This window comes from Natrix helvetica (genome assembly GCF_964273705.1).
Source record: "Natrix helvetica genome assembly, chromosome: 5".
NCBI classification, from domain to species: domain Eukaryota; kingdom Metazoa; phylum Chordata; class Lepidosauria; order Squamata; family Natricidae; genus Natrix; species Natrix helvetica.
In genome coordinates this window covers 144,397,449-144,418,063 of record NC_138551.1, presented here as the reverse complement: position 1 = coordinate 144,418,063, position 20,615 = coordinate 144,397,449, and the positions used below count along the sequence as shown (strand labels likewise).

Sequence of the window (20,615 nt, the reverse complement as noted above, 5' to 3'; positions counted from 1 at the left end):
TGAGTCTCTCCTTGATCAGTTTCCATCCATTGTTGCTTCTTTGGCCTTCGAGGGGCTTTGGAAAATAGCTTGATCCCCTTCCTCTCTGTGCATCCCCTCAAATATTGGAAGGCTGCTATCCTGTCTCCCCTGGTCCTTTTCTTCACTAGACTAGCCAGGCCCAGTTCCTGCAACCGTTCATTGCATGTTTTAGCCTTCAGGCCCCTAATCAGATTCAGATGATCAGAGTTGGAAGGAACCTTGTCGGTCATCTAGTCCAACCCCCTGCCCAAGCAGGAGACCCTACGCCATTGCTGACAGATGGCAGTCCAGTCTCTTCTTGAAAGCTTCCAGGGATGAAGCTCCCACAACTTCTGAAGGCAACTTCTGATCCATGGGTTGATGCTCTCCCTTTCAGGAAATTCCTCTTTATTTCTAATCGCTCCTTGATCAGTTTCCATCCATTATTCCTTGTCTGACCTTTGGGTGCCTTGGAAAATAGCTTGAGCCCCTCTTCTCTGTGGGAACCCCTCAAATATTGGAATATCCTGCCTCTCCTGGTCCTTCTCTTCACTAGACCAGCCAGGCCCACTTCAACCGTTCATTGTTATGTTTTAGCCTCCAGTCCCCTCATCCTCTTGGTTACTCTTCTCTGCACTCTTTCTAGAGTCTCCACATCTTTTTTTTTAAAACGAAGTTTTATTGGTTTTTGAAAAATAATAGGGAAAAAGGTGGTGGAATGGTTACAAATTTTGGCAGTTGCGATGTGCAGTAGGTGCCCCCTCCCTCCATACTCATAAAATACATTTACACAAAATTCATTGCTAAATAGTAATATATAGTCAGCATATGAGTTCAATTAATAATTTCGAACCATTTATGTCAAACAGATTTTCTTGTTCATTTTTGTGATCTGAGTTTTCTGTCTCCACATCTTTTTTATAGTGTGGGGACCAAAACTGGATGCAGTTTTCTAAATGTGGTTTTACTAAAACCTTTTAGAGTGGTATTAGTACTTCCCTTGATCTTGCTTGTATCCCTCTGTTAATGCAATTGAGGATTGCATTGGCTTTTTTGGCTGCCGCTGCACACGTCTAGTTCATATTTAGCTGAATGTCAACTAAGACTCCAAGATCCCTCTCACAGTTGCTGCTATTAAGCCTGGTTTCACCCAGTCTATATGTGTCATTTTGGTTTTTGTCTTGCCTAAGTGATGACAGCCAGGCTGCCTCTGGCTGATCTCTGGGAAGAGTCACGCAATACTTCCCTTGGTGGGTCAAACCCCCACCCCACCCCCATTTCGGATGGGATTATGGAAATGGCAATTAGTGATGCGGTGGCTCAGGGGCTAAGACACTGAGCTTGTCGATCAGAAAGCTCGGCGGTTCGAATCCCTCGCGCCGTGTAACGGAGTGAGCTCCCGTGACTCGTCCCAGCTTCTGCCAACCTAGCCGTTCGAAAGCACGTCAAAATGCAAGTAGAAAAATAGGGACCCCCTTTGGTGGGAAAGGAACAGCGTTCTGTGCCCCTTTGGCGTTGAGTCATGCCGGCCACATGACCACGGAGACGTCTTCGGACCGCGCTGGCCCTTGGGCTTTGAAACGGAGATGAGCACTGCCCCCTAGAGTCAGGAATGACTATCGTATTTTTCAGAGTATAAGACACTCCGAAGTATAAGAAGCAACTAGCTTTGGGAGAGGAAAACAAGGAAAAATATCTGCCTCTTCCTCCTAGCAATTTGCCTCCTTGCAACAAACAGCAAACAGTGCAGACAATGTACACTGTTTGTAGTGTTACATTTTACACTATACTTGTACAGATGCTGTTAAAATTGATGTGCTTCGGACAGCGGTGGCTCTTCGGCTTTGGAACGGAGATGAGCACCGCCCCCTAGAGTCGGGAACGACTAGCGCATATGGGCGCGGGGAACCTTTACCTTTATGGAAACGGCAAAGCTTACCAGGAGGGAGCCACAAGAGAGAAGAGATGGAACAATCTTTCCCAGGTCAAATATCCCACCTCCGATTTTGGCTTTCCTTCAACTCCCCTTCCCTGCAAGTGTTTTAAAATCTGAAGCTGTATCACAATGGACGGGTCACGCTTGCTTGCTCAAAGGAGGGATATTTCGCAACCTCCGCCTTGCTTTGCCAACTCCGTCCCTCTCGTCCGCACAAAAAGTCCCACAGACAGGAAGGGAGAGGATATTGATATCAATTTTTTTGTTAAAATGTTGGAACACCAGGTTCTAGGCAAAGTTCAGACATGTTCGTAGCTAGGCCATTGGCTTGCAAGCGTTGGCAGCCACCTTAAATGGGCAATGAAAAGAGCCGGAGAAATTAAAATTGTTTTTTTTTAATAATGGTTTTTTAATTTTATTTTTATATAAACACTCCACTTTCCACTAACCAGTGTGTCGTCCGGGTACAAAGATTTTGTGCCAACATTAAAATATACAATAAAAGACATTCATTATTTAATCTCCTCTTGGCTTAATTTCCAATACCTTAAGTATCTAATATTATAACAATCCAATTGTGATTTATTTAACCCTATTAATTATATTAAATACTAATACATTTTCTATACTTTGGATAACTTCTTTTACTATTAATTCTTATGTCTATTCTCTAACCACCGATAAAAAGATTCCCAAATTGTAAAATAATCCATTTCTTCTCCCCCTTTGATTGCCATCTCTGCACATTCTATTATTTCCCTAATCCACTTCTCCTCTGTCGCAACCTCTTCGCTTCTCCAATTTTGTGTAAATACAATCCTAGCTGCTGTTATAACACGAATAATCAAATATGCATTTTCTTTAGTATAATTTTCCGGTAAAATCCCCTGCAGGAATATTTCAGGTTTTAACTCTTCCAGGCCGCGTATGTATTTTAGTCCAATATTTTTTTGCTTCTGCGCAGGTCGATCACATAAGAGGAATTAAAATTAATTCATTTATTAAAATTAATAAAATTAATTAAAACTAATACAATTAATAAAATTAATACAAATTAATAAAATTAATAATAACAAAATTAAATTAATAAAATCAATAAAAATAAAAATAATAAAAGTAATAAAATAATAAAATTAATAAAATTAATAGAAATGAAAATAATAAAATTAATAAAATTAATGAAATTAATAAAATTAATAAAATTAATAAAATTAATAAAACTAATAAAACTAATAAAATTAATAAAATTAATAGAAATAAAATCAATAAAAATAAAATTAATAAAAATAAAAATAATAAAAATAAAAATAATAAAAATAATACAATTAATTAATAGAAAGAAGGACTAGGGGAGACATGATAGCAGTGTTCCAATTTCTCAGGGGTTGCCACATAGAAGAGGGAGTCAAACTATTCTCCAAGGCACCTGAGGGTAGAACAAGAAGCAATGGTTGGAAACTAATCAAGGAGAGAAGCAACTTGGAACTGAGGAGAAATTTCCTGACAGTTAGAACAATTAATCAGTGGAACAGAATTTGCCTCCAGAAGATGTGAATGCTCCAACACTGGAAGTCTTTAAGAAGATGTTGGATAGCCATCTGTCTATTGCATTGTATTGTATTGTAAAATTGTTGATGGTTGTTTGGCCAAGGAGGGATCACACCTTTCAGACCCCAGTTGGTAGCCATGAAGGCTGGCGCGCAGAGCCGTACCCCACAACCGTTGCTACATCCGTGTGGTGGGAAGAAGCATTTCCTACAAGGGAATCACCCGCCGTTTTACAATCCTTTCTTTCTGGCAGACCTACAACACCAATGCACAGGTGCCGGACAGCGCGGGCACGGCCACGGCTTACTTATGCGGCGTCAAGGCCAACGAAGGCACCGTGGGGGTCAGCGCCGCCGTGAGGCGGTCCCAATGTAACACGACGGCCGGCAACGAAGTGACCTCCATACTCAAGTGGGCGAAAGCTGCAGGTGAGAAAATGCAATGCTTGTGCGACAACACCCCCCCCCGCGCTCCCCCGGCCTCCCAGTGCATGCCCCCCCCCCAAGGCCCCATTTTGAGCCTAGTAGGCCTTCCTGCAGCCTCCTGGGAGCAAACACGTACCACAAGGGCCGCCACGCCGCTTCCCCTGCACTCCCCCCCAACCCCGCGCATGCATGCATGCCTCCCATCAGCCCGTTGATTTTCGGGTCTCTGCCGCAGATGTGTGGTGGGAGGGGGCGCATGTGGGAGAGGTGCGTGCATGCAGGGGGTGGGAGAAGCGTGGGGGTGCAGCGCAGCCCCCCCTTGCGGCCTGTGTTTACTCCCAGGAGGCTGCAGGGACAGCGTGTGTGTGTGTGTGTCACACTTGCATTGCATTATGGGTGCGGGCTTTCGGCACGCGACGGTAAAAACGTTAGCCATCACTGATCTCGGTGGATTTGAGATGGTTGACAGAGCACGGGACGAGCGGTCTGGCTTCCAGGCAAGGCTCCTCCCACTGGTGGGTTGCCAATTTTTTTTTTTATTACCGGTTCGGGGGAGGCGCGATGCTTTTGCGCCTGCGCAGAAGCATCCAGGCAGGTGGGCGGAGCTTCCCGCCACTGCTACTCCCGGTTCACGTGATCCGGGCCGAATTGAGGAGCAACCTACGTCTCTGGTCCCTCCTGAATAGGACCTGTGTGGAGAGAATGGAGGTCTTGAGAAGGGTTGAACTTCAGGTCTTGCGAAAGTTTGAGGATAGGTGTGCTTGGAACGGGTCCCCGTTGGCTGGCAGCCCAAAAGGTGCTTGATAAAAACAATTAGCTTTCGAAAGGGCTGGGCTCGTCTTCCTTGAGATGAGGTGGCGCTGCCAGCGGACCAGGAAACAGGATGGTGAAATGGGCCCCTGGCATGTTTGTATTCCTGACCCAAGGTGCTTCTCACGGGCCTCTAGAACGTGCCGGACTCTGGTGACAAAATGCCTAGTGGTTTAAGCTCTTCCTTAAAGCTGTTTTCCGCCGTGCAAAGGAGTGGCTGCCCGGGTGTGTTTTGAAATCGCCAAGGAGTGGCAAATAAGGCTACGGCTAAGGTTGTGCAAAGGGTACGACGTACACACACACACACACACACACACACGTGCTAAGGAGCCAGGGAGCCAGAGATGACAAAGATCCCTGTAAGAAAGGGAGGGGATGATGGCTTGGGGAAAAGGGGGTGCCTGAATAGCCCCTATGCCTTTGGCACCGTAAGGCCCAAGCTTGTTTGATAAAGGGGGGCTCGGAAGCAGCCGCCTGCCTCCAGACATCCCAGCCAAGCCTGCGCCCACAATTTCAGTGCCACGTCTGCTTCCTTCTGTCAGCTGCCTTCTAGTGAAGGGTGGCTTAAGCACACCAGAATCCAATTGGGTGGAAGGCACCAGGTGTTCTGACCGAGGCTTCCCAAGAGCACGAAGCAAACTCCTCGTCCCAACAAAAAAAACCCTTTCATTAATTTGCTGTGAATTCCGCTCACCCAGATCTTTCGAGGGAGGATTCACGGTCACAGACCTTATCTGGCTTGGAGAGCTGCCAGGCTGAGATCTGCAGAACCTGGCAAGGAGACTCAGAGAGTCACGAACCAATGAAGCAAACGAATTGCCTCCTGCAAACTCCACTCCCCTTTCGCTCCTCTTTTATTTCCTCTGGGAGGGGCCAGTCATTGTCCACCTGTGGCCTTACTCCCGCGTCCACGACTGTTCTTTAGATGTTCCCTTCGTCTGGAAACTCTGCGCATGCGCACACTGTGGGAACAGGCTCCAGCTGTTCTTCTGCCTCACTGATGTCTGACTCTGAAGGCAGCTGATAACTGGCATACGGCCCTGGCCCCGTCTCTGCCTCTGACACAGAGCCCTCATCAGAGCCTTCTCCAGACTCCAGGACTGGCCCATGTTCCTCCCCAACCTCCTCACTGTCCCAATCTGCTGCCAGATTTGCTGCCTGCTGGCGGGCCGCAAGACTGGGTTGGTGAAGGAAGTCCGCAGAGGATTCAGACAGCGGAAGAGATTTGCCCAATCTGCGGGCAGCCTTGGGTGTCCTTGGCAGTTCCCCCAATGGGAAAGTCCAGAGTGCCTAACTTGGCACAGTTTCTCGTAAAGGCTCCTTTGGAAACCAAATCCAGAGTTGGTCCAGACACCGGAAGGAAGGATAGAAAAACTTGACCTTCCTCCAAAGGGGTGAGGATGGCATTGAACTTGGGGACCGGGAGGAGGTGGTGACGTGTGGAACGTGGCCTTTTCACCCGTGCTCGGTGGCGTCTGAGCTGCGCAATGGATCCACCCTCAGTTGGCGGCAGAAGCCCCGGACAGGAAGGGCTGAGGTTCAACCCACAGACTCGTTGGGGAAGGCGGAGGGAATCCCTGCCCACAAAGGGAGGAGCAGGTGCTTCGGCACGCTCGAATCATCCCTGCACGACGTCTCTCCTGCAACCAGCTTCCTGCCCTGCAGCTCCTTGTTCTCAGTCTGTTCCTGCGGTTAACCACCACCCAACTCTGAAATTAAGGGACCCAGCTTTGCAAGAGGAAACCAAGAGGTGTCAGGGAAAGGAGGATTGTGATTGCAGAAGCTTTAAAAAGGGTTGTTGTGGCCCACCAGCGGAGCTAGCAGCAGATTCGGACAGTGAGGAGGTTGGGGAGGAACATGGGCCAGTCCTGGAGTCTGGGGAAGGCTCTGATGAGGGCTCTGTGTTGGAGGCAGAGAGAGGGCCAGGGCCGTCTGACAGTTATCCGCTGCCTTCGGAGTCAGACATCAGAACAGAGGCGGAAGAACAGGGAAGAAGACAGGGAAGAAGATGGGGTGAAAGGCACCCTGGTTACAGAAGCTCATTGGACACAAAGCAGGAATTCTCAGAAGGAATGATCCTGGATTATCCCAGAGGCTGGTTCCTGGCTGGGGGGGGGGGCGTTCCCAGAATCTGTGGCCCTGCTGGCAACTCGGCTTCCCATAAGCAGAACTCTCACTCCTTGCACTGGTTAATCTGCTGGCAACAGATTCAGACAGTGAGGAGTTTGGGGAGGAAGATGGGGCCAGTCCTGGAGTCTGGGGAAGGCTCTGATGAGAGCTCTGTGTCGGAGGCAGAGATGGGGCCAGGGCCGTCTGACAGTTATCAGCTGCCTTCGGAGTCAGACATCAGTGAGGCAGAAGAACAGCTGGAGCCTGTTCCCAGTGTGCCCATGCGCAGAGTTGCCACACGAAGGAAACAGCTAAGGAACAGGGGTCGACTTGGGAGTAAAGCCACAGGTGGACAATGAATGGCCCCTCCCAGAGGAAATAAAAGAGGAGCGGAAGGGGAGTGGAGTTTGCAGGAGAACATTAGTTCACTTAATTGGTTCGTGACTCTTCGAGACTCCTGGCTAAGTTTTGCAGATATCAGCCTGGCAGCTCTCCAAGCCAGAGAAGGTCTGTGACTGTAAATCCTCCCTCCAAAGACTTTGCTGGATGTGAATGAGCAGAATTGACAGTCAATTAAAAAAAGGTTTGGGTTTTTTTGTTGTTGTTGGGACAAAGAGATTGCTTCATGCTCTCAGGGAGCCTGAGAACAATGGTGAGGAAGACTTTCAGGGCATCTCCTTTCTGGCTACGTGAATCCCAGATTAGCAGCTGGATCGAAGCCAAGAGTTGTAAAGGCCATTGCTTAATAGCTTCCAGTAAATACAATAATAATAATGCAATAGCAATAGCAGAGTTGGAAAGGACCTTGGAGGTCTTCTAGTCCAACCCCCTGCCTAGGCAGGAAGCCCTATACCGTTTCAGACAAATAGCTATCCAACATCTTCTTAAAGACTTCCAGTGTTGGGGCATTCACAACTCCTGGAGGCAAATTCTGTTCCACTGATTCATTGTTCTAACTGTCAGGAAGTTTCTCCTCAGTTCTAAGTTGCTTCTCTCCTTGATTAGTTTCCACCCATTGCTTCTTGTTCTACCCTCAGGTGCCTTGGAGAATAGCTTGACTCCCTCTTCTTTGTGGCAACCCCTGAGATATGGGAAGACTGCTATCAGGTCTCCCCTGGTCCTTCTTTCTCTTAAGCTAAACATACCCAGTTCCTGCAACCGTTCTTCATATGGTTTAGCCTCCAGTCCCCTAATCATCTTTGTTGCTCTTCTCTGCACTCTTTCTAGAGTCTCCACATCTTTTTTACATCGTGGCGACCAAAACTGGATGCAGTATTCCAAGTGTGGCCTTACCAAGGCCTTATAAAGTGGTATTAACACTTCACGTGATCTTGATTCTATCCCTCTCTTGATGCAGCCTAGAACTGGGTTGGCTTTTTTGGCAGCTGCTGCACACTGCTAAAGGGTGGGAAGGAAGTAATCGGCTCAAGGGAAACAAGGATGAGAATGAGGGGCTTTCTAGACACGGAGACACCCGTGAAATCCACACGGGGGAATGGTACAATCCAGCTGAGCAGGATTCCTAGCCGTGTACGAGATAACAGGTACCAGTATAAACATGGACACGAACAAAGGAAATGGGCACGAATAAATGGGGATAGTAGGACAGGGACGGTAGGCACGCTGGTGCGCTTATACACACCCTCTTACAGACCTCTTAGGAATGGGGTGAGGTCGACGGTAGACAGTTTAAGGTTGAAGTTAGGGAGGTTTGAGGATGTAACAACGGAGTCGGGTAGGGAATTCCAGGCGTTGACCCCTCTGTTGCTGACGTCGTATTTTCTGCAATCGAGTTTGGAGCGGTTTACCTTGAGTTTGTATTGATTGTTTGCCCGTGTATTATTGAAGTTGAAGCTGAAGTAGTCATTGACAGGTAGGACGTTGTAGCAGATAATTTTGTGTACTATGCTTAGGTCAGACCTTAGTGTAGTTCTATGTTGTGCAAGCCCAACATTTCAAGCCTGGTGGTATAAGAGATTCTATTGCGAGCAGAGGAGCGGAGGATTCTACTCATGAAATGCCTCTGGACTCTCTCAATTGTATTATTATCTGTTAAACAGTGTGGATTCCAGGCGGATGAGCTGTATTCGAGAATTGGTCTGGCAAAGGTTTTGTATGTCCTAGTTTGCAGTACAATGTTACCGGAGAAGACTCTTCCGAAGATTAGGTTAACAACTCTTCATGCCTTTTTGGCAATGCTGTTACAGTGAGGTCCGGCGCTGAGATAGTTTGAGATTTTCAGAGGAATTACTTCACCTGGCTTGCACACTTCTGGTATGCGCAGATACCTTGCAGTTGTTTGATAAAAACGAAATCGGGAAGGAGGCCTTTTTTCCCAACGAAGTGTTACGATTTGCAGAAAATAGCTCATACCCCCGGGAGAAAGTTTAGCACCTCCAATCTTGGCATGAAAACAGCCAAGGCTTTAGAAGCGTGCTGGCTGAATAAGGCACCCCTGGCTGAATTAATGCGCGGCATTAAAGGCACGACCACCGAAGTCTGTTAAACCGTGGGGAGGGGGCGCCCAGGACACTAAGCCACAGACCCGCAATCTGCCAAGAATGTGGCTGCCTGAACCAAGGAAATATTCCTCGAGGATACAAAAAACAAAACAAAACAAGGAAAGATCTCACTTTCTTTGCTGGTAAAGAAATATTTCGCTTGGTGCTTCTTCTTCCTTTTTTTTTAAAAAAGAAAACCTTTTAAAACAGGATTCTGTGCACTCTGCACAGCCAAATTTCAGAGGCGAGATAAACATTAAATCTTTAGTTAAATGCTCGCAGGGACTTATTAACTAACTGGCATTCAAAGGTTAGAGCTTGACACTTCCCACTGCCCAGGTCGGGCACAGCTGTCTTCATCAGAGTTTCATTTAATGCAGACTCAAAAATCAGTAACCACAATAAATGTTGGAACTTTTTTTTCCCACCCCCTCCATCTTCCACGGCGTGGGGAAGAGGAGGGGAGGCTAAGGAGAGGACAGAGCCCCATTGTTCTTTCCACGGGCGCAGAATGTAGCGAGATAGACCACCAGCAGGGCAAAGTTTAGCTAAAATATTTTTAAAAACACTTCATCCAACTTGATAAACTTTCCGAAAGGCCGAACCCCTTGGAGAGAAGGAGTTGATTTAGCCGAGAAGCCAAGAAAAGGGTTGGCATCGCATCCAGGAGCCCTTCCCACGCCTGGCATCCTCCCAGGGGGGACAAGAGGTCTCCTTTGTGTTCAAGAGACCCAATACCCTTCGTGGCGGCAGGGATACAATACAATACAATACAATACAATACAATATAATAGTAGAGTTTGAAGGGACCTTGGAGGCCTTCTAGTCCAACCCCCTGCTTAGGCAGGAAACCCTACACCACTTCAGACAAATGGCTATCCAACATCTTCTTAAAGACTTCCAGTGTTGGGGCATTCACAACTTCTGGAGGCAACTTCTGTTCCATTGATTAATTGTTCTCACTGTCAGGAAGTTTCTCCTCAGTTCTAAGTTGCTTCTCTCCTTGATTAGTTTCCACCCATTGCTTCTTGTTCTACCCTCAGGTGCCTTGGAGAATAGTTTGACTCCCTCTTCTTTGTGGCAGCCCCTGAGATATTGGAAGACTGCTATCATTGATTGATGTGTCTTTTCTTCCTCCGGCTGCAGGCAAATCTGTGGGCATTGTCACCACCACCCGGGTCAACCACGCCACGCCGAGCGCCGCTTACGCACACTCGGCCGACCGGGATTGGTATTCGGACAACGAGATGCCCCCGGAAGCGCTTCAGCAGGGGTGCAAGGACATCGCCCACCAGCTGTTCGAAAACATCCCAGACATTGAGGTGAGTCCAGAGGGAGATGCCAGCCAAGCCGATAGAGGGGAGGGGGATGCAAGCGGGCAGCTATAGACTTTGGGTAGGTCCAGAGTGTCATTTCTCCTCCTTGGACGGCTCCCTGGATGAAGACCTTCCAGGGACACACACCCCACCCCCCACTCCCCGGGACTTACCCAGGTAAAAGCCAGCCATGTGCAGCAGCTGCCAAAAAAGCCAACCCAGTTCTAGGCTGCATCAACAGAGGGATAGAATCAAGATCACGTGAAGTGTTGATACCACTTTATAAGGCCTTGGTAAGGCCACACTTGGAATACGGCATTCAGTTCTGTTCACCACAATGTAGAAAAGATGTGGAGACTCTAGAAAGAGTGCAGAGAAGAGCAACAAAGAGGATTAGGGGACTGGAGGCTAAAACATATGAAGAACGGTTGCAGGAACTGGGTATGTCTAGTTTAATAGAAAGAAGGACTAGGGGAGACATGATAGCAGTGTTCCAATATCTCAAGGGCTGCTCCACAGAAGAGGGAGTCAAGTATTCTCCAAAGCACCTGAGGGCATACAAAAGCAATGGGTGGAAACCCATCAAAGAGAGAAGCAACTTAGAACTAAGGAGAAATTTCCTAACAGTTAGAACAATTAACCAGTGGAACAACTTGCCTCCAGAAGTTGTGAATGCTCCAACACTGGAAGTTTTTAAGAAGATGTTGGATATCCATTTGTCTGAAGTGGTGTAGGGTTTCCTGCCGAAGCAGGGGGTTGGACTAGAAGACCTCCAAGGTCCCTTCCAACTTGGTTATTTTATTCTAAAAGGAGACAGGTGTTCCCATCCATTTTGAGCAACGAGAAGTCCCGTTCTTCTCTACTTTGGGTCTCCGTGTGCAGCAAGGAGACTTGGGTGAGCAGACCAAGAAGCTCTTTCAGGATCTGGGCCTGGGTCTGCTTTGATGCATTTTGAATCCAGGAGCTGGGAATGGGGTGGAGGCTTCTCTTACCTGTTTGATCTTCTGTCAAGCAAAAAAACCAACATCCCATTGAGTGAAATGCTGGATCTCAATACACCCAACAACCTGTGATCTTCTATGCTGGATTTTCCTTCTCCTCTGCCTCTCTCACCTTGGGACAATCACTCTGTTGTGGCCTGCCAGCGGCCAGCGGAGCTGGCTGCAGACTCAGACAGTGAAGAGGTTGGGGAGGAAGATGGGCCAGTCCTGGAGTCTGGGGAAGGCTCTGATGAGGGCTCTGTGTCGGAGGCAGAGAGGGGGCCAGGGCCATCTGACAGTTATCAGCTGCCTTTGGAGTCAGACATCAGTGAGGCAGAAGAACAGCTGGAGCCTGTTCCCAGTGTGCGCATGTGCAGAGTTGCCAGGAGAAGGGAACACCTAAGGAACAAGGGCCGACTCGGGAGTAAAGCCACAGGTGGACGGTGAATGGCCCCTCCCATAAGGAATAAAGACAAGCGAAAGGGGAGGGGAGTTTGCAGGAGACAATGAGTTCAATTCATTCGGGGGAAGATCTGTTCCTGACTTCTGGCCAAGGAATTGCTGCTACAGCATGGAGTTTGGAAGATATCGGCCTGGCAGCTCTCCAAGCCTGATCAAGGTCTGCAGTTGTGAAATCTCTTGAAAGACTGGTGGCTGGGACTTTGCTGGAGAGGAATTCCCTTTAACCTAAATAAAGGGGGGTTTTATTGGGACGAAGAGTCGGCTTCATGATCTTGGGATCATGATCTAAGTCAGAACCCCCCCTTCAGGATCCGGGCCTGATGCATTTTGAACCCAGGAGCTGAGAATGGAATGGAGGCTTCCCCTTATCTGTTTGATCTTCTGTCAAGCAAAAACAACAACAACAACAACAACAACTCCATTGAGTGAAATGATGGACCTCAATTCACCCAACAACCTCTCATCATCTAAGCTGGATTTTCCTTCTTCTCTGCCTCTCTCACTGAGAGGACCACCCTTCCTTCCGAATTCCGGTCTTGGGTTGGCCTCCATCTGCCCACTTTCAACAGTCAAGCCATCTCCCCAAAGAAGGTACCCACTGGTCTGTTTTTAAGGGCGGATGTCTCTTGGATGAGGGCCAAGAGCTTCTTTCTGGGCCAGGGATTTCGTCAGAGCTCACTTCCTTCTGATCCGAGGGTGTCTCCAATGAGGCTCGGAGATGGCTGTCAGTCAGGTCGAGTCCCTCCACCAGGCGAGGTGGTGATGGACGAAAGCGTGGGAACGAGAGGAACGGAAGAGGCCCGCGGGGAGGGACACCTGCCTCTTGATGACCCACACGGAGACTTCAGTTGAGTGAAGAACACGTCCAGTACAACAAGCTTGGCTTGCTTTCTTGAGCCCAAGCCAACATGCCTTCAGAACTTTACCTGTTGGTTCAGCCTGACGTGCAACGCCTTAAATTCCTTGGAAGTTAAAAAGTCTTCCCGTGGGCCAATGAAGGCGGGCTGCTGAGGAACTAAAAAGTGCAAAGAAAGAGGCAGAAGGCTGCCCCAGAGCCAGGATGAAGAGGGCTGAGTCATCTTGGCAGCCACGGATAGTTCCCATGGCCAGAAACCCCCCCTCCCCCCCATTGGGGGACAGCATAGTCCTCCTGTTGGTCTCTTCTCCTTTCTTTGCTCTGAGTTGTCCAGTCTGACTCCGGCTTTTTTCAACACCCCGACTCTTATTATAACCACCAAGTTGATATACGACCGTGAGGAAAAACCACCCACGTTCACAAAAGCTCGGCTTTTGTGGTTGTTGTTGTTGTTGTTTTTAAAAAAGGGAAGAACGCTCTCAATTACAGGTTGCAAAATTGCTTATTAATTGGCTGTTTTCTGGCAATGAAGTAAGAACACGGGTGTTCCTGGAAAAAAAAAGTCCTCTCCGGGTTGACGACATTTCTGAATCTCGGCATGAGTAATGCTTTGCCTTTGATTCAGCGGCTGGTTTAAATCATGAGGCTGGAGGGCAGCACGGGATTTTCTTCCTTTTTGATTCAAGCCCAGATCATTTTTGATTCAAGCGCCCCTCCTGGCCCAGGGAAAAAAGGAAGAAAGAAGAGAGAGAAATCCAAAGTTCACCAAGGAATCATCGAACCGCCTTTGGCTATCCTTGAAGGGCAGCATCCCATGGCTCTGGAGCCGCAAGTGGCTCTTTTATCCCTCTGCTGCGGCTCCCTGTCATCGGTCGGCACCACAATTTTGAGAGGAGCTTCTGGTATGGGGAGGGAAGCAGGGTGTACCGGGCAAGGGGTGGGTTTTCTGGTCAGCTTCACAATTGATAAGGATTTTGCTTAGGACAGGTAGAGGAAAAAGGATGCCGCGGTAGGAGGAGACTCTATGGTGGGGGAACCGGACTTCCAGTTGGCTCCACAATTGATAGGGCTTTCGGTTAGGACAGGTAGAGGAAAAAGGAGGCCGCGCTAGGAGGAGACTCTATGGTGGGGGAACTGGACTTCCGGTCGGCTCCACAATTGATAGGGCTTTCGGTTAGGACAGGTAGAGGAAAAAGGAGGCCGCGCTAGGAGGAGACTCTATGGTGGGGGAACCGGACTTCCAGTCGGCTCCACAATTGATAGGGCTTTCGGTTAGGACAGGTAGAGGAAAAAGGAGGCCGCGCTAGGAGGAGACTCTATGGTGGGGGAACTGGACTTCCGGTTGGCTCCAGAATTGAACGGGGGGCTTCCAATTAGGATTTGTCTGGCTCTTTGTTTAAGGTTGCCGATCCCTGGTCTAAACCGACGAACCCCCGTATAAAACCGTTAAGGACCGCCGCCTTAATCCGCCGCACGAATTAATTCCAGCTCGCGATGGTCTCGGGATGCGCCCTTTGGCACCTGAACAAATGGCACGAAACCATTATTAAAATAAACTTTCGTGACTGGGCAAGCGTTGTGACTTTAATGAGTTTCGAATGTGCCTGAAATGAAATCTATTAGCTCAGCCAAAGTAGACAATCGGAACAATATCTTCTTGTTTGAGTGCATTTGCGTGCTAATTCCACTCCGGAAGATCTCCTGCCCCTCATCCTGAGGCTCAGAACAATTTGTTTTTTTGACAGGAGATTTTGAAGCCTCCAGTTTTTTCCAGTTTCCTAGCTGGCAAGGAATTCTTTCTGTGATTCCTGATGATAACCTTTCAGAAGTGTTTTTCTTCGGAACTGAGAACACTGCTAAGATGCCTGTTCTGACCCAGGCTTTCCCAGAAGCTGAGTCCTCGTCCTGATAAATCCCTTTTATTTAATCGACAGTGAATTCCTCTCTGTGTCCCAGCCCACAGTCTTTCAAGATAGCTCACAATTACCTAATTTTATCAGGCTCGGAGAGTGGCCAGGCCGAGATCTTTCAGACGCCGTAATACTTGGCAAGAATGCAGGAATGAACGACTTGTCTCCTGCAAACTCCACACCCCTTTCGCTCCTCTTTTATTCCCTATGGGAGGCGCCATTCACCATCCACCTGTGGCCTTACTCCCAAGTCAATCCTTGGATTTACAGTCACAGACCTTCTCTGGCTTGGAGAGCTGCCAGGCCGATATCTGCAGAACTTGGCAAGGAGCCTCGAAGAGTCGCAAACCAATTAAGCAAACGAATTGTCTCCTGCAAATTCTACTCCCCTTTCACTCCTGAATGGAGGGGTCATTCATTGTCCACCTGTGGCCTTACTCCCAAGTCGATCCCTGTTCCTTAGCGGTTCCCTTCGTCTGGCAACTCTGCGCATACGCACACTGGGAACAGGCTCCAGCTGTTCTTCTGCCTCACTGATCTCCGTCTACGAAGGCAGCAGGGCCCCCACTCTGCCTCCGACACAGAGTCTTCATCAGAGCCTTCCCCAGACTGCAGGACTGGCCCATGTTCCTCCCCAACCTCCTGTTAGAATCTGCTGCCAGCTCCACTGGCGGGCCACAACACCCAATTCCTGCAACCGTTCTTCATTTGTTTTAGTCTCCAGGCCTTTAGTCATCTTAGTTGCTCTTCTTTTTCCAAAGTGCAAAGACCCAGGAATTGGGGTGGAGGAGGAGGCTTAAGGGGAGAACTGAGCCATGTTGGATAGCCCTCGTCTCTTCTCTGCCTCCAACACAGAGCCCACATCAGAGCCTTCCCCAGACCCCAGGACTGGCCCATGTTCCTCCCCAACCTCCTCACTGTTTGAATCTGCTGCCAGATCTGCTGCCCGCTGGCCACAACAGCAGGCACCCACTTCCAAATGAGTGCGCCAGGGCTGGGTTCTGCAGAAACAGGAGCCTCTTTGCACCCAGCTTGAAATGCAGGCGGTGCCCGGGGGAACTGTGCCAAGGTGTGCCCATGGTTTCTGAAGTGGACTGCAGGGTCAGAATGGCAGGCAGGTTGACCTTTGATCCAGGCCATTGACGGTAGAACAAAACAGGGACATCTCAGCCCGAACCCAGCCAATTTGCTTTCCAAGGAGTGCCACCCGGCTCAAGAGAGAGAGAGAGAGGGCGCAGCACCCTCTGGCGACAGCTTGTCTTCCTCACTTTACTGGAGCAGGCGGCATGTTGAAAGAGGAGCTGAGATTTGAAACCGACCTGCTGGAAATGTAAAAAAAAACAACAAGGGACCTTCTATCATATGTGGTGGTCTTGCCCGGAATCACAAAAATATTTGGAAAAAAATTGGAAACGGGTACAAGAAATCACGAGAGAACAAATAAAATATAAACCCGAAACCTTCTTGCTGGGAATAATCCAGGGACGTGCGGTCAGGGGAGGCAGAGCCTCACCGCTCTCATCATGAAAAAAAAAGGGGAAAGGGAAAAGGCGCTGAGGAGCCTTGGGGAATGGGACTGCGCGAGCTACGGTCCCCTTCATGTTGACTCAGGAAGGCGGGGAATAGGACCACATGTGCAGGACAGAGGGAGGTGCAGGAGGCTCCTCTAGCCTCAGCTTCCCTCCTGTACACGTGGTCCCATTCCCCGCCTTCTGTCGGGTTCTGACGCCGGAGCTCATGTTCCAGGGCGAATGCACATGCGCAAGCAGCTCCCTTCCTCGCACTGAGCAATGGCAAGTTTACGGGAAGTTGCTCGCGAAAGCAGAAAGTGCGACGGCGTTTTCGGACCGTCGGCTACCGTTTCCCTGCCAGCTCACTCACGAAAGGACCCTGGAAACCGAGTCGTAGCCAGTGCCTTGTTAAGAATTCCCCACCTTTCTGATGACGTCACCAGCCTCACCAGCCATAAACCTCATCGCACGTCACTGGAATAATCAAAGGGAAATACACACACACACACACACACAAATCAAATATTTACTAACGCATCTTCTAACTACAGCTAGAATTGCTTTCGCTCAATACTGGAAACAAATTACTACCCCACCCCACCCCAGACGAATTAATGATAAAAAAAAAACTGCCTAGCGATGGACAAATTAACTCTAAAATTAAAAGATAAAGAGGAATCGGAATATTACGAAATCTGGAATAATTGGTATGAATGGTTAGAAAGCAAGAAAAGTAATTAAGCCAAAAACTATATATATATATATATATGTGTGTGTGTGTGTGTGTGTGTGTGTGTGTGTGTGTGTGTGTGTGTTGTATTTGTGCTGATAAAATAAAGGGAGACTAGTATAGATCCATTTCGAGCTATTTAGCTCTCATCAGCTAGCCATACCCTTACTGGGATTCGAACCTGGCCTATATTATACACTAGGCAAGAGTTTTAGCCACTATGCCACAGGCTTCTCCTCCTTTATCAGCTGAGCCAGGGAAATAAGTATGTGTTTGTGTTACAACCCCTGGTATGACCCAATATGGGAGGGAGCTCACTCCTCCCTCTTTCTGTCCTTTCGGCTCATCACAGAAAACCATCCAGGCAGAGACCCATATTTTTATTTTTAATGTTGCCTTTTTATATTTGTGTTGTATTTGTGCTGATAAAATAAAGGGAGACTAGTATAGATCCATTTCGAGCTATTTAGCTCTCATCAGCTAGCCATACCCTTACTGGGATTCGAACCTGGGCTGTATTATACACTAGGCAAGAGTTTTAGCCACTATGCCACAGGCTTCTCCTCCTTTATCAGCTGAGCCAGGGAAATAAGTATGTGTTTGTGTTACAACCCCTGGTATGACCCAATATGGGAGGGAGCTCACTCCTCCCTCTTTCTGTCCTTTCGGCTCATCACAGAAAACCATCCAGGCAGAGACCCATATTTTTATTTTTAATGTTGCCTTTTTATATTTGTGTTGTATTTGTGCTGATAAAATAATTTCCCTGATTTCCCTGGCTCAGCTGATAAAGGAGGAGAAGCCTGTGGCATAGTGGCTAAAACTCTTGCCTAGTGTATAATACAGCCCAGGTTCGAATCCCAGTAAGGGTATGGCTAGCTGATGAGAGCTAAATAGCTCGAAATGGATCTATACTAGTCTCCCTTTATTTTATCAGCACAAATACAACACAAATATAAAAAGGCAACATTAAAAATAAAAATATGGGTCTCTGCCTGGATGGTTTTCTGTGATGAAAAAAACCAGCATACCTACACCCGTGAAAATCTACGAAAACAAATACATATAGAACTGTGTATAAAAGTATGTAAATATAGAAGCGGAATATTATAAACATGCATAGATAAGATGATATAACAACGTACGAATGTTAACATAATGACTGTAACCTATGCTGAAAAGAGAAAAACAGTAAAAATTGCTAGGCAAAAAAGAAAGAAAGAAAGAGGAGCTGAGCAGTGCTTCGTGGCATATTTTGGTCTCCATAAGGAGCTGTGCGCTCTTTCGTTTCCTAATAGCTTCTTCTCTTGTTTCAAGGAAAGTTGGTTTGCGTCCAGCCCTTCCCTCCTCCCAGGATTTGCTTGGCTGATCCCGGCAGCTGGCAGGCCCCCAACCAGCATCTGGATTCCATGAAATGACCAACCTGTTCTGATCAAGGCTTCCCAACAGCCTGAAGCAAACTCCTTATCCTGAAAAAAAAAAAACCCTTTTATTAATTTCCTGTGAATTCTGCTCATCCACATCCAGCAAAGTCTTTGGAGGGAGGATTTACAGTCACAGACCTTCTCTGGCTTGGAGAGCTGCCAGGTCGAGATCTGCAAAACTTGGCAAGGAGTCTCGGAGAATCACAAACCAATTAAGTGAACTAATGGTCTCCTGCAAACTCCACTCCCCTTTCGCTGCTCTTTTATTCCCTTTGGGAGGGGCCATTCATCGTCCACCTGTGGCCTTAACTCCCAAAATCGACCCCTGTTCTTTAGCTGTTCCCTTCATCTGGCAACTCTGTGCATGCGCACACTGGGAACAGGCTCCAGCTGTTCATCTGCTCACTGATGTCTGACTCTGAAGGCAGCTGATAACTGTCAGACGGCCCCAGCCCCATCTCTGCCTCCGACACAGAGCCCTCATCTGAGCCTTCCCCAGACTCCAGGACTGGCCCAGGTTCCTCCCCAACCCTCCTCACTGTCCGAATCTGCTGGTGGACCACAGCACAACCATCAGGAATAGAAAGCAGGTTGAGGACTGATCTGTGCGTCAATCCACATAAGGAGTGGCACACGCCGATCCACCAAGGTTGCCAGACATCTGAGGACAGAAGAACCACCGTAGCACAAGAGAAGAGAGCCCTCCGCAAAGCCAGAGCTGCAAATCCTGCCACAATGATGCCCACGCGCCTGACTGACGTGGCAGAACTTCGTGTGCCCGTGTAGGCCTTACCAGCCATCTGCGAAGACATCGTGAACATCCCACAAGCTGTTAGATGTCAAGGTCCTCTTCGTCCATGATGGACGAACGTCATCTATCTGCATAAGGAGGACAGGGAAGAAGATGGGGTGAAAGGCACCCTGGTTACAGAAGCTCATTGGACACGAAGCAGGAATTCTCAGAAGGAATGATCCTGGATTATCCCAGAGGCTGGTTCCTGGTTGGGGGGGCCGTTTCCAGAATCTGTGGCCTTGCTGGCAACTTGGCTTCCCATAAGCAGAACTCTCACTCCTTGCACTGGTTAATCTGCTGGCAAAAGATTTGGACAGTGACGAGTTTGGGGAGGAAGATGGGCCAGTCCTGGAGTCTGGGGAAGGCTCTGATGAGGGCTCTGTGTCGGAGGCAGAGAGGGGGCCAGGGCCGTCTTGACAGTTATCAGCTGCCTTTGGAGTCAGACATCAGTGAGAAGAACAGCTGGAGCCTGTTCCCAGTGTGCGCCTGCACAGAGTTGCCAGACGAAGGGAACCGCTAAGGAACAGGGATCAACTTGGGAGTAAGGCCACAGGTGGACAATGAATGACCCCTCCATTCAGGAGTGAAAGGGGAGTAGAATTTGCAGGAGACAATTCGTTTGCTTAATTGCTTTGCAACTCTTCGAGGCTCCTTGCCAAGTTTTGCAGATATCGGCCTGGCAGCTCTCCAAGCCAGAGAAGGTCTGTGACTGTAAATCCTCCCTCGAAAGACTTTGCTGGATGTGAATGAGCAGAATTCACAGTCAATTAAGGGGAAAGGGGAGTGGAGTTTGCAGGAGACAATTCGTTCATTCCTGCATTCTTGCCAAGAATTGCGGCGTCTGAAAGATATCGGCCTGGCCACTCTCCAAGCCTGACAAAGGTCGGTAATTGTGAACTCCCTTAAAAGACGGTGGGAGAGGAAATACTTTGCTGGAGAGGAATTCACTGTCAATTAAATAAAAGGGGTTTATCGGGACGAGGACTCGACTTGGTTCTGCTGGGGAAGGCTAGGTCAGAACATGATGAAACCCTTGGCTGGGATAGGAAGGTGGCCTTGGCAGGGGAGATGCCAGGAGGCCCTGAAACTGCTACCTCCCCTTCCCAAGGCCTAGCTCAACCATGGCGCACATCTGGGCATCCCAGCTGCTTCCATGTGCCGGGAGCTGCGACCGTCCTCCACAGAGCCCTTGGCACCAGGTGCCCCTCGAGTCCACAGTGCAGTTGCCCCTGTGGGTTGAGGCCGGCCAGCCAATGGCCATGCCTGCTTCGGTGCCAACGTCAGCCCGTGGCATCGGGCACCGC

At 48.6% G+C, this 20,615-nt stretch overlaps 2 protein-coding genes and 1 long non-coding RNA gene across 3 annotated transcripts in view; 1 reads left to right on the top strand and 2 right to left on the bottom strand.

Annotated features, from left to right (window-relative positions):
• LOC309392996 overlaps positions 1–11,663 on the bottom strand; it is a 40,571-nt gene extending 28,908 nt beyond the window's left edge. Inside the window, exon 1 of the long non-coding RNA XR_014175517.1 lies at positions 11,296–11,663. This is a non-coding gene — a long non-coding RNA (uncharacterized lncRNA). The remainder of the gene's footprint in view (positions 1–11,295) is intronic.
• The window catches only part of ALPL (alkaline phosphatase, biomineralization associated), a 38,839-nt gene that overhangs the window by 8,035 nt on the left and 10,189 nt on the right, over positions 1–20,615 (top strand). The window contains exons 3-4 of the mRNA XM_081954669.1: positions 3,738–3,912; positions 10,476–10,651. Of these exons, the coding sequence (XP_081810795.1) occupies positions 3,738–3,912; positions 10,476–10,651 (351 nt within the window). The remainder of the gene's footprint in view (positions 1–3,737; positions 3,913–10,475; positions 10,652–20,615) is intronic.
• RAP1GAP (RAP1 GTPase activating protein) overlaps positions 12,079–20,615 on the bottom strand; it is a 92,284-nt gene continuing 83,747 nt past the window's right edge. The window contains exon 21 of the mRNA XM_081954626.1: positions 12,079–12,312. Within this exon, the coding sequence (XP_081810752.1) occupies positions 12,240–12,312 (73 nt within the window). The 3' untranslated portion in view covers positions 12,079–12,239. The remainder of the gene's footprint in view (positions 12,313–20,615) is intronic.